Raw genomic sequence first — 12,231 nt, 5'->3', positions numbered from 1 at the left:
CTTCCTAATCGCACGCATTGAAATACTCACCCTGTCTCCCCTCGTCTTTCAGGGAAGTTGGTCAATATTCCTTTGGAACAGCTCCCCCTGTTGTTTAAGGCAGTATTGCACTCTTGTAAGTCAAGTCTGAACAACTACAAGACAGGCTCCTCCCCCTGCGTGACTAAGGGTACCACCCCCGCCAATTAACCCTACCCCCCTTCGACACACCCCTTCCCATCTATTGCACGGGGGCGGGGTGTTATTCGGAGTGGGACTCCGGGTACCCCACTCTTCTGATGAATGTGACGAGAAACTATTTTATGCATTTTGTTTAGTGTAGTTTTGTTTTTTGTTTTCTTTCTATTTATTACCAGACAGAGCTGAATGTATGTTGATCCACACTGTGCACCTGTTTCTGTTCAAATGGAAATGCACAAAAAGCGCAGTGGATTTCACACGCTTCAGTCCAACTGCGATATGTGACGGTGTAACCACTGATCAGATTAGATCTACCACTAGGTTTTATTTTGTACATTTATTCGCTTTTTCAGGGGGGGGCGATAGGGACAAAAATAGTTTAATTGAAAAACTACCTCAGGAAGAAAATGTCTTACGAACTCTTTCTTGATTCGCAATGCTCCGGCTGATCGGATGTTAATGTTGATATTAGGCCTTCAATTTTTTTTTAAAGAACGTTTTGTCGTTTTATTCACAGACAAGACGTGCATTTATATTGCACAGCAATTTTCGAACACGGCCAGTAGTCACTGAGACCCATTCACGTCTGCGGTTTTTATCTTCCTTAATATTGCTGTGATGGGAGCGTGATTGTTTACACGAAAGAGATGTGTACGGTATTTTTTTACAATCATAGGCTGGGGACGAATTGAGGATTTTACTTGACAACAGAATGTGTCTGTTAATATTGTCTTTTTTTCTTTTTTTTTCGACCAAAGTATTATGCAAAGTCGGGGGAAGTGAGCGCTGTGCTTAGCTCAACCATGTTGAAACGATAGTCTTAGTCCGAGGCTAACATGATTTTCAACATCGAACTGCACGCTCCATGCGGTTTGCACTGAGTCAGACTGTGAATTGTGGTCAATTATATCGAAATCGACCATTTCACAGATATTTGGTTCCCGTGTTGGGAGCGCTCACGAAAGGGTGTAGGATATTGAAGTATTGTAGTAATTACGCAGCTACACCTTTGATATTTAAAAAAGTAGACGCAAAATATGTGCATGCTAGGTACGTTTTCGAAAGTGAAAACTGATCTGCCCTCTCGCCAGAAATCAGAATATCTTGCACTGTAAAAAAGATTTGTTGGTTCAACTTAAAGTAAGTTACCTGGTTTTCTTAAAATTTTAATTCAAATTTAATGATTAGTTTAAAAAAAAGTTGATTATGTTAACTAATATTTTTTATGAAGCCTTTAAGGGGACATGGAGCAAAAATTAAATAAAGTTAAGTTTCGCATGCGCACGTGAAACAATCGGGTGCGCACGTGAAACTATCGGGTGCGCACGTGAAACTATCGCGTTTAGTTTTGCGTGCTCACGTGAATCTATCGGGTGCTCATGTGAAAATTTCGCGTGCGCACGTGAAACTATTGTGTGCGCACGTGAAACTATTGTGTGCGCACATGAAACTACTGCGTTTAGTTTCGCGTACTCTCATGAAACTATCGCATGCTCACATGAAACTTTTGCATGCTCACGTTTCACATGCGCACGCGATAGTTTCACGTGCACATGCGAAACTAAACTTTAGATTTTTTACTCCAATGTCACATAAGGGCCTCGGTAATTTTTAAGCTGAATTCACACAAAATTTTGGGGCAAATAGGTAACTTACTTATTTAGGTTGAACCAACTTTTTTACAGTGTGGTCGTAATTTATTCGTTAAAATTTGGTCGAATTTTCTTCCAAATTATCTCGAACTCCAATGAAGGGCATTTATTTGAATTATCGAAATTGTTGCGTGGAGAAATTGGATTTTCTCACCGAGCAGGCAGTCGAGTTCAGGCCTAGCTTGCTGCTGGTTCCTTCCCTCACGTTTTAAACAGGGTAAAGTTACCGTTTTTAGTACAGTACACCCCCGTTGCTCACGAAAATCTCAGTACTGGTGTACTTGTAGCTTTAGTAGTTTGTAGTAATCTGGACATCGTAGGTCCTTTTAGATGTTTTTTGTTTGTTTCTTTTTTTATCAAAACGGTGTTGTTTTAAGGGTATTTGGTTTGGTTTTAATTATCAAATGCAATGAGTTTTACCATAAAAGCGATTAAAAAAATAAAATAAAAACTTGACTGAGATGCTAGCTAGTCCAGCTACGACAAACTATCAAATGCCCTGGACATTGTCGATAGTTTCTTTTCTTTCGTTTTTTCCAAGGCATCTCTGGATGTGCTCGCTGTAACTCTCATCATTTCAGACATTCCAAACATGTTAGTTATGCGTCGAGTAATGTTTACATATTTGCACCTGACAATGACTCTAGGGGTCCATACCAAAGATGCGCGTTCAGTCTGGTAACGCCCCGTCTCAGGCATGACAAGTGCAGCTAAAGCCGGGTGGCAACACTTCGGCATCTCTGTCAAAGCCTTTGCAGATGCCACCAAATGGTTTGTGTTAATGGTTAACTGATTTTTAAATGCTTACACGTAGGTCAAATGCTACAGCGCTGTCCGTGTGTCCTTAATTGTAAACGCTTTGTTTCATCCAGTCCGCAGTGCATTTGTTTGTATCCCGTCGTCGTTCCGTTTTGTATTTTTTTTACTCGTAGATATCGTGAATGTTTTCTTTTCTCGTGGGAGTTTGTTTTGGAGTGTGGGCAAACTAAATGTTGACTCTTATAATAGACTAAACTCATGATACAGAAGGTATTTGTTACAGGTAAGAACTCCAAAACACAGTGAACTAAAGCGCGATAGGATGTGTTTTACACGCCATCACCCACGTAAGAACAGACCTTTAGGTGTCTAGAACAAAGGTTCATTTTGCAGATGACGCTGCTATAAACATCAGCCTTCGTGAATGTTGCCGTTAACTCTACGTACTGAGTTTGTTTTGAAATCGCCCAGTTTGTCGTCATATTTGACGGATAGTCGGGAATATCGTCCTGATTCTCTAAAAGGAACTCGGGACTTTTTGATTTTGCTTCAAAACAGTACCTTCAAAACAACTTTACAGACCTTACATCTGATCCATAAATGAGCCAATTTCCATTTAGGCCTATTTGTTTCGTGTTTTCCTTCATATTTCATTTGTTTCTTTTTATACATTTTCTTTTCACATTTCTACATTGAAACTACCTCTTGTGTGATATCATTTTGCGTGCTTTCATTAAGGAAAAGGTGTTAATCATTATTTATTGGTTTCATAGCACCACTCACCCCATTTTGTAACCTTCAGAGATTGAGATAAGAATATAGTTTTCATGTTTTCATATATCTAGTTTCTGGCTAACAATATGTTTACCGTTAATTGTTCCTCATATTTACATCAAATGCTGCGTAGTGCGTTTACTTCACTCTTCAATGAAGACCGTTTCTCAGTGCAATTATAACATTGTTCTCAGTATTATATTTATAGTTGTGAACACTGTATGTAAATTGTTTTCATGAAGAATGTATTTTTTTGTCGATACAATGTTTTTTCTCAACTGTTTACATTTTGTCAATTCATTGTAACCTTTGATTACTTTAACGCTTTTCAGCCAATCGGATTTCTTTCACTTGATTGTTACGGGTATACTGATTGGTTATTGAAAGACTATCAAAGTGCTGTTTAACATGAGACTTCATAGACAGAGGAACTTTCCTCTGTGCAATTATTGTTAATCAAATGGGGATTTTAATATAAGAAGAAACATGGTGAATGTTGGGGCTTGAGCTCACCATTAAGAGCCAGATGAGAGGTTTTAACGCATGGGTGATATCTCAGGGAATAGACACGCTACCAAAAATCATCAGCACTCGCTGTGTTAACAACACTGTTACATTGCTAAGCTTACAAGGTGACCTCCTTTTAAGTGAAATGTGACTTGAATGTTTTGTGTCTGTGTGGTTTTGGGAGTTTTGTCTGAGGTGTTTTTCCTAACCCACGTCAAAAGCCTCTTCCTCTGCCTCGCTGACTTTTACTACCTGTGAAGAATGTGACCCATACGTGTTATAAAAGCATGTTTAGGATGTTTTAGAACTTGAAACCAAATAAATGTGAATCTTATGCAACTGTGAAACTGTGTTTGGCTGGTCTTGTCACTTCTGAGCATTTGTAGTCCTGCCTGTAAAACCCATCTAAAGTCATTTTTTATTTGTGATTTCTTACATAATGTAAAGAACATTCTGTAAAAAATATAACCTTTATATATTTAATATTGACTGAGTAAGATCATGTGAAAGATTGAAACCAATGATTGAAATCAAACTTTGATGTTCCTAACCTCATCATTAGATTATAAGACTTTAACCTGGATTTCAGACAGGGTCTCGTTTCATTGATTATTGTATCAGTAAAGTGATATCCAATTTAAGAAAAATAGCTTTAAGGAATATGTTCATTTTAAATATAATTAAAATGTAAATATAACTAATTAAATATAATAAAATGCTGTTTTATAATATTTAAAATGACATGAAATTTTTAGAATACGATATTACGCTGCTAGATTACAATACTGTTTATTACACGGCTCATTGGAATGCTTGATTCTGATTGGCCAGTTGCAACAGATTCTAATAACACTGTAACCTGGATGCTGCAAATTATTTTGACAGGTAGAAAGAGAGCGGGGCACAACCTACCACTTTTTGACTTTAAACTTTATCATTAAAAAATAAGTTAGATTAATAATTTTTTACACAATCAACACACACACAAATCTCTGCTACAAATGAACACTTAAAGTTTGTTTGTGGGACTTACTGTTATCATACAATTACACCAAAGTGACAGGAGTGCAAACATGAGGGTTTGTTGTAACAAGTATTTGACACATCAGCATTTTTATCAGTAAGGGGATTTCTAAGTGGGCTATTTCCACCAGATGTTGCCATCAAGTCAAATGTTGAATTCATACAAAGAAATCAGAACATTTAAGTATACAAGTTGAGTCATAATAAATAAAGTGAAATGACACAGTGAATAAGTATTGAACACACTTTATTTAATACTTTGTAGAAATCCTTTGTTGGTGATTACAGCTTCTAGACGCCTCTTGTATGGAGAGACCAGTCGTCTGCATTGCTCAGGAGTGATTCTGGCCCATTCTTCCACACAAATGGTGTATAAAGCTCAAAGATTTGATCTTCAGTTCTCTCCATAGATTTTCTAAGGGATTTAGGTCATTTGATTGACTGACCACTTCATTGTTTCCTTGGCCTTGTGTTTGGGATCATCGTCTTTCTAAAATGTCCACCCCCTTTTCATTTTCAACTTTCTGGTAGATGGCAGCAGTTTTTTATCCAGAATGTCCCGGTACATTTCTCCATTCATCCTGCCTTCAACAATATGAAGTCTGCCAGTACCCCTTGCTGAAAAACAGCCCCAAACCATGATGCTTCCACTCCCAAACTTAACTGTTGGTATAGTGTTCTTGGGGTGATCGGCAGTGCCATTTCTTTTCCAAACATGGTGTGTAGAATGACTGCTAAAAAGTTTAATTTTGCTTTCATCTGACCATACTATGGTCTCCCAATATTGCATTGCTTATAGTTTTCTTTGAAACAACAGTACCTGCTGATGCAAGGTCTTCCTGAAGTTCTGCCAGAGTGGTTTTGGCTCTTGGAGAACTCTCCTGATTATTCTTTGGACTCCTCAGACAGGGATCTTACGTGGCCTGTTTATGGTGAAGTGATGCCTTTTCCATTACCGGATAATGGCCCCCACAGTGCTCACAGGAACATTCAGCATTCTGGAAATGCGCCTATAACCATTCCCATCAAAATACTTTTCAACGGTAAGATTATGAAGATCTTGAGAGAGTTCTTTGCTTTTACCCATCATGAAGTCTTTCCTGTGTGCCTCCTGGGTATTGAGAAGCCTTTATAGGCCATCAATTAGGACTAAAGCAGCTGATATCAATTAGTAGTGATAGGGGGCAGGGTTTCTCTCTCTCAATACTGACAGATTTCAGGTGATCACAAGGCTTTATATGCCATTTTGCACCTTGTTCTCTTCATGTGTTCAATACTTATTCCCTGTGTCATTTCACTTTATTTATTATGACTCAACTTGTATACTTAAATGTTCTAATTTCTTTTTATGAATTCAATATTTCCTCTGATATTGTATTAACAGTTATCATTTTGATTATTGTATAAATGTAATGTCATATATGTTATTAAAAGATATATAATTTTTTTGTGTAATATTAAACTGTAGGGCTGAGCAGGGCACAAACCAACGCAGGGTTGTTGTCACGAAATAACAGCCCTTTCAGTGTGATACAAGGTCACACTGTCTGGGCTTATTTCTGCAATAACAACCGGCTGCCTATACGTTATTCCTATTATAACACACAATGCAGTCCTTTTTAAAACACTTTTTTGTTGTGATAAATTTTACAATATGTTAAACAATTGTATTATATGTACAATAAACTTTTGTTGTCCAGAGTAAAATTTACCCAGCGTGATAGTAAAATTGTTACCATCAACTCTATTACTGATTTGTTCAGTTTGAATGTGCAGTCCTGTTACTCATTGTGGCATTTTTAAATATTGTGTTTTTTTATTTTGATTTCAAAATTACATAAATCTGGGTTTTTAACTACTTTAGTAAGTTTGCAAACCTCTTAAAAGTTACATCTGTAACACTTTACAATCAGGTTGTATTTGTTAACATTAGCTTACATAAACTAGGAATGAGCAATGCAGTTTTTTAGCATTTATTAATCTTTGTCAATGTCAATACATTTGTTCATATTAGTTAATGCAATAATGGACCACAAAACAGTCATACGGGTAAATTTTCTGAAATTGAGAATTATACATTATCTAAAAGATGAAAAATAAGCTTTCCTTTGATGTATGTTTTTTTAAGATACGGCACTATTTGGCCGATATACAACTATTTGAAAATCTAATTTGAGTGTGCAAAAAAATCGAAATATTGAGAAATCGCCTTTAAAGTTGTCCAAATTAAGTCCTTAGCTACACATATTACTAATGACAAATAAAGTTTTGATATATTTATCGTAGGAAAATCTTAATTGAACATGATCTTTACTTAATATCCTAATGATTTTTGGCATAAAAGAAAAATCTATTATTTTGACCCATACAGTGTATAGTTGGCTACAAATATACCCGTGCTACTTGCATATGACTGGTTTTGTGGTTCAGGGTCACAATTGTTCATTAACTTTTGTTGCAGTTACAACTTTATATTTCAATAAAAGTATTTGTAAATGCTGAAATTAACATGAACTATGATTAATAAATGCTGTAGAGGTATTGCACATTGTTAGTTTATAGCCTATTGTTAACAAATACAACCTTATTGTAAAGTGTTACCATTAAATGAAAAATTTATTTTCTCATAATATTAAGTTTGACCTTCTGAGAATGTTTTTATTTGTTAAAAGTTTCAGGCCCATTTAAAACTCCCAACAAAGCAGTCAGTTGATAGTCATAAAGAGGTGATTGAATTGTATTTGTCTAAACTCCTCCCCTTAAGATTGAGCTGATATCTTTACTTACAAGTCAGCAAATTCTGTTCCTCAGTAACGGAGCTGAGCTTGACCCCATCAAGTAATCAGTTTTCCAGTTTGATATTGACAAACACACTGGAGTTTTGTCATGTAAATGTAAACAGACACCCAACGCCACCTCTGTAAAGGTTCTCATCAATCCAGCTCTAATGAAACTTGAAATATATTACACAAAGAGTCCATCACTGCAGAATGAATAATATTTATACACTGATAGTGCTGCCTCACTGAGCTCAGGACTCTGTAGGTTGTATAAACACACATTTGACAAAAAGAGGCAGCGAATATGGGTCTCACTCTCTGACTCGGCTGGTTTTTAAGGTTATATCTATATCTTGCAAATAAATTGTGTTGAATATAAGGAATTTTGTAGACAGTATTATACTTAAAATATATTTTAAAATACAAAATGAGAACAGTAATGCTATAATATTCTGTTGTTAGTTCTCAACCAGCTGCAGTGCACACTGGGACGCAGATGTTGCAACAATATGACATAAACTTAATTTCATTAATAGCCAAATATTGAATTCATACAAAGAAATCAGAACATTTAAGTATACAAGTTGAGTCATAATAAATAAAGTGAAATGACACAGGGAATAAGTACTGAACACAATTTATTTAATAATTTATAGAAAAGCCTTTGTTTGTGATTACAGCTTCTAGACTCCTCTTGTATGGAGAGACCAGTCGTCTGTATTGCTCAGAAGTGATTCTGGCCCATTCTTCTACACAAATGGTCTTTAAATCTTGAAGGTTCCTTAGGCCTCTTTTATGAACTTTCATCTTCAGTTCTCTCCATATATTTTCTATGGGATTAAGGTCAGGTGATTGACTGACCACTTCATTGTTTCCTTCGCCTTGTGTTTGGGATCATTGTCTTGCTGAAATGTCCACCCTCTTTTTATTTTCAACTTTCTGGTAGATGGCAGCAGATTTTTACCCAGAATGTCCCGGTACATTTCTCCATTCATCCTGCCTTCAATAATATGAAGTCTGCCAGTACCCTTGGCTGAAAAGCCATGATTCTTCCACCCCCATACTTAACTGTTGGTATGGTGTTCTTGGGGTGGTAGGCAGTGCCATTTCTTCTCCAAACATGGTGTGTAGAATGGCTGCCAAAAAGTTCAATTTTGCTTTCATCTGACCATACTATAGTCTCCCAATAATCCACTGGCTTCTCCAAGTGCTCTTTCGCAAACTTTAACCAAGCCTCAACATGCTTTTTGTTCAGCAATGGGGTCTCTTCAGTGCATTGCTTATAGTTTTCTTTGAAACAACAGTGACTGCTGATGCAAGGTCTTCCTGAAGTTCTGCCCGAGTGGTTCTTGGAAAACTTTCCTAATTATTCTTTGGACTCCTCGAACAGGGATCTTACGTGGAGCACCTGATTGTGTCCGGTTTATGGTGAAGTGATGCTTTTTCCATTTCTGAATATAAGCCCCCACAGTGCTCACAGGAACATTCAGCATTCTCGAAATGTGCCTATAACCATTCCCCCATTCAACAATAAGTTTACGAAGATCTTGAGAGAGTTTTTTGCTTTTTCCCATCATGAAGTCTTTCCTGTGTGCCTCCTGGGTAAGGAGAAGCCATTATAGGCCATCAATTAGGACTAAAGCAGCTGATATCAATTAGTACTGATAGGGGGCAGGGTTTCTCTCTCAATTCTGGCAGATTTCAGGTGATCACCTGGCTTTATATGCCATTTAGCACCTTGATCTCTTCATGTGTTCAATACTTATTCCCTGTGTCATTTCACTTTATTTATTATGACTCAACTTGTATACTTAAATGATCTGATTTCTTTGTATGAATTCAATATTTGGCTTGATGGCTACATGTGGTGGAAATTTTGTGTCAATAGCCCACTTAGAAATCCCCTTACTGATAAAAATGCTGATGTGTCAAATACTTATTTTCCTCGCTGTATGTGTCATTTTTTCCAGTAATTTATCTTTGCTGCCTTAAATTGTTTTGTTTAAACAAGTCATTTCAACTTCCTATTATTTATCTTGACTAGAGATTATACCTTGTTATACCTTAGTATAATTAAAAGTATAGTTATATATGTACTTCAATTTATAAGTTGTAGCAACTCATCTCTTGTCAAGATAAAAAATTGTAAGTTGCATAAATGACACAGATTAATGCAACAAATTCATGTTCACCAAAAACAGTTTTTCTATGGCATCATGTAATGTCTTTATTGATGTGTGAAGTCAGTTCACTTTAAGATGACACATGTATATGAATCTATTATTTCTAATTCGTGATATAATTTCTGAATGGTCTTTAAGACAGCAGAAAACATATAGGAAAACTTATTCCATGAGAAGAACTGTGGGTCACAAGCAGGAGTCTATGTGAATCTTTAAACCATTGCAGGTGAAAGAGAGAAGTTAAAAGTGAGTTTTAGTTCTTACAAATTGATATCAATAACTAATAATTAGATTGATATTCTGTAAAAAGTGCCATGTTACTTTTTATGGACATAAGACACGCTGTGAAATGTGTGGTTTGTTTACAAATCATAGCACTGGGCTTTGATATGAGTGTTTTCTAAATATATTATTTTCTTATCGTTCGTGTGGAGACATGACACGACAGTCATCCTGCCACAAAGACAAAACAATCTTACTTTCCTGACCCATCTCAATTAATGCTGACTCAATAAAAAGTTCATTTGAGGTGCTTAAAGGGAACATATCATGAAAATCTGACTTTTTTCATATTTAAGTGCTATAATTGGGTCCCCAGTGCTTCTATCAAGCTAGAAAATGTGAAAAAGATCAATCCAGTAACTTAGTTTTGCTAAACTTCTCTGCAAGCATGTGAAAAAAATAGCTAGTTGAAAGCTGTCTCCCCTTGTGATGTCAGAAAGGAAACTTTTTATAATAATACCCCCTAATCTGCACTATCCAACCACGACAGTGCCATTTAGCATGGAAATAAACTAATTTGCATTTTAAAAGACGCACCCAAAAAAGCACATTTTTGCTCACACTTACAAAGTGGAAATTTTAACATGCTATAATAAATGCTATAATCTATATGATATTTTGAGCTAAAATTTTACATATGTACTCTGGGGACACCAAATATTTATTTGACATCTTAAAAAAGAAATGTCCCCTTTAAAGAGTTCCTCCAAAGATGAAAATTTGGTCTTCTGCTCACCTTCATGTCATTCCAAAACATCACCAAGTTACACATGTAACTATAATCAATGCTAGATTAAAGAGACAAGACAACAAAGAAAAAAACAATGACATTAACGTCATTTACATTAATTTGAATGTCGGGTGAATATGTTGTAATAAGTTAAATATTAAATTTCAGTCTGTGTTTTAGGTAGTGTGACGGATGTCAGCGCCAACGCTCCCGGTACTTCTCATTCACCCGAGTATTGACTACATTCCCCATCATGCACTGTGACCCGCTGATTACACACCAGCTGCAGCGTATCAGCGGGTCTATTTAACCTGGGACTCTGCCACTTGTACTTTGCGAAGTCTTGTTTGCCCTAGCAGCATTACTGAGCGTTTTCCCTGTGTGTACCCGTGTTTGATTTCCTGGTGTTATATTGGACTGTCTCTTGGTTTATTGATTCTTGCCGCCTGCCCTGAACTTGGACTGGATAACGACTACGACTGCTTTCTGCCTGCCCCGATCTTGGACTGATTTACGTTTATGAGTGATTGCCGCCTGCCCCGAACCTGGTCTGTTAAACGTTTATGATTACTTGGATGTGCCCTTTGTTTATTGTTGTTTGCTACTTGATAACATCAATAAAGAGTTGCAAATGGAACCTAACCTGTCAGTCTCGTCACAGAAGACTTCGCCTCCACAGGCTCCAGCAACCGTGGCACAGCTTACAGGTGAGCTGTCCACACAAGCAAACATCCTGGCGGCTCATCAACATCAGTTAGTCCGACTGACATCTCTCACGGAGGAATTAGTTCGCTCTGTGCAGAGCTTAGCTACATCCGCTAACAACGCCGCTACACCAGTTCCCACGCCTCCTCCACCTCGACCCATAGCCACGCCTCCGGCTTCAGTTACACCCCGTCTGGCATTCCCTGAAAAGTTTGATGGCACCCCAGATCGATGTAAAGGCTTTCTCATGCAGTGTGAGCTTTTCATCGCCCAACAACTCCACATTTACACCACGGAGGTTAGTAAAATCTCATTGATTTGTTCTTTGCTTACTGGGAAAGCATTAGAGTGGGCTACGGCATTATGGGCAGCTGGCAACTTTAACCAAAGTACCTTTGATGAGTTTAAGAGCACCATGCGAGCTGTGTTTGAACACCCAGCAGGAGGTCGAGACCCAGGTGAACAACTACTCTCCCTTAGACAGGGGCGCCGCTCAGCGGCCGAATTCGCTCTGACCTTCCGCACACTCGCTGCACAGACCAACTGGGTTGAAGATACCTTGAAGACATTGTTTCGCCAAGGTCTAAGTCAAGAGTTACAGTCCGAGTTAGCCTGCCGTGACGAAGGGAGGAGTTTTGATGAATTCGTCAAGCTGT

At 37.4% G+C, this 12,231-nt stretch overlaps 1 protein-coding gene across 2 annotated transcripts in view; it reads left to right on the top strand.

The window, feature by feature from the left end:
* nr6a1a (nuclear receptor subfamily 6, group A, member 1a) overlaps positions 1-1,448 on the top strand; it is a 113,563-nt gene extending 112,115 nt beyond the window's left edge. For both annotated transcript variants that reach the window (XM_055168135.2, XM_055168136.2), the window contains one exon: positions 53-1,448. In XM_055168135.2, the coding sequence (XP_055024110.1) occupies positions 53-189 (137 nt within the window). In that variant the 3' untranslated portion in view covers positions 190-1,448. The remainder of the gene's footprint in view (positions 1-52) is intronic.
* The last annotated feature ends 10,783 nt before the right edge of the window (positions 1,449-12,231 follow it).

This window comes from Misgurnus anguillicaudatus, chromosome 5 (genome assembly GCF_027580225.2).
Source record: "Misgurnus anguillicaudatus chromosome 5, ASM2758022v2, whole genome shotgun sequence".
NCBI classification, from domain to species: domain Eukaryota; kingdom Metazoa; phylum Chordata; class Actinopteri; order Cypriniformes; family Cobitidae; genus Misgurnus; species Misgurnus anguillicaudatus.
The sequence above is the reverse complement of the archived record's forward strand: the minus strand, read 5'-3'. Positions and strand labels throughout refer to the sequence as shown.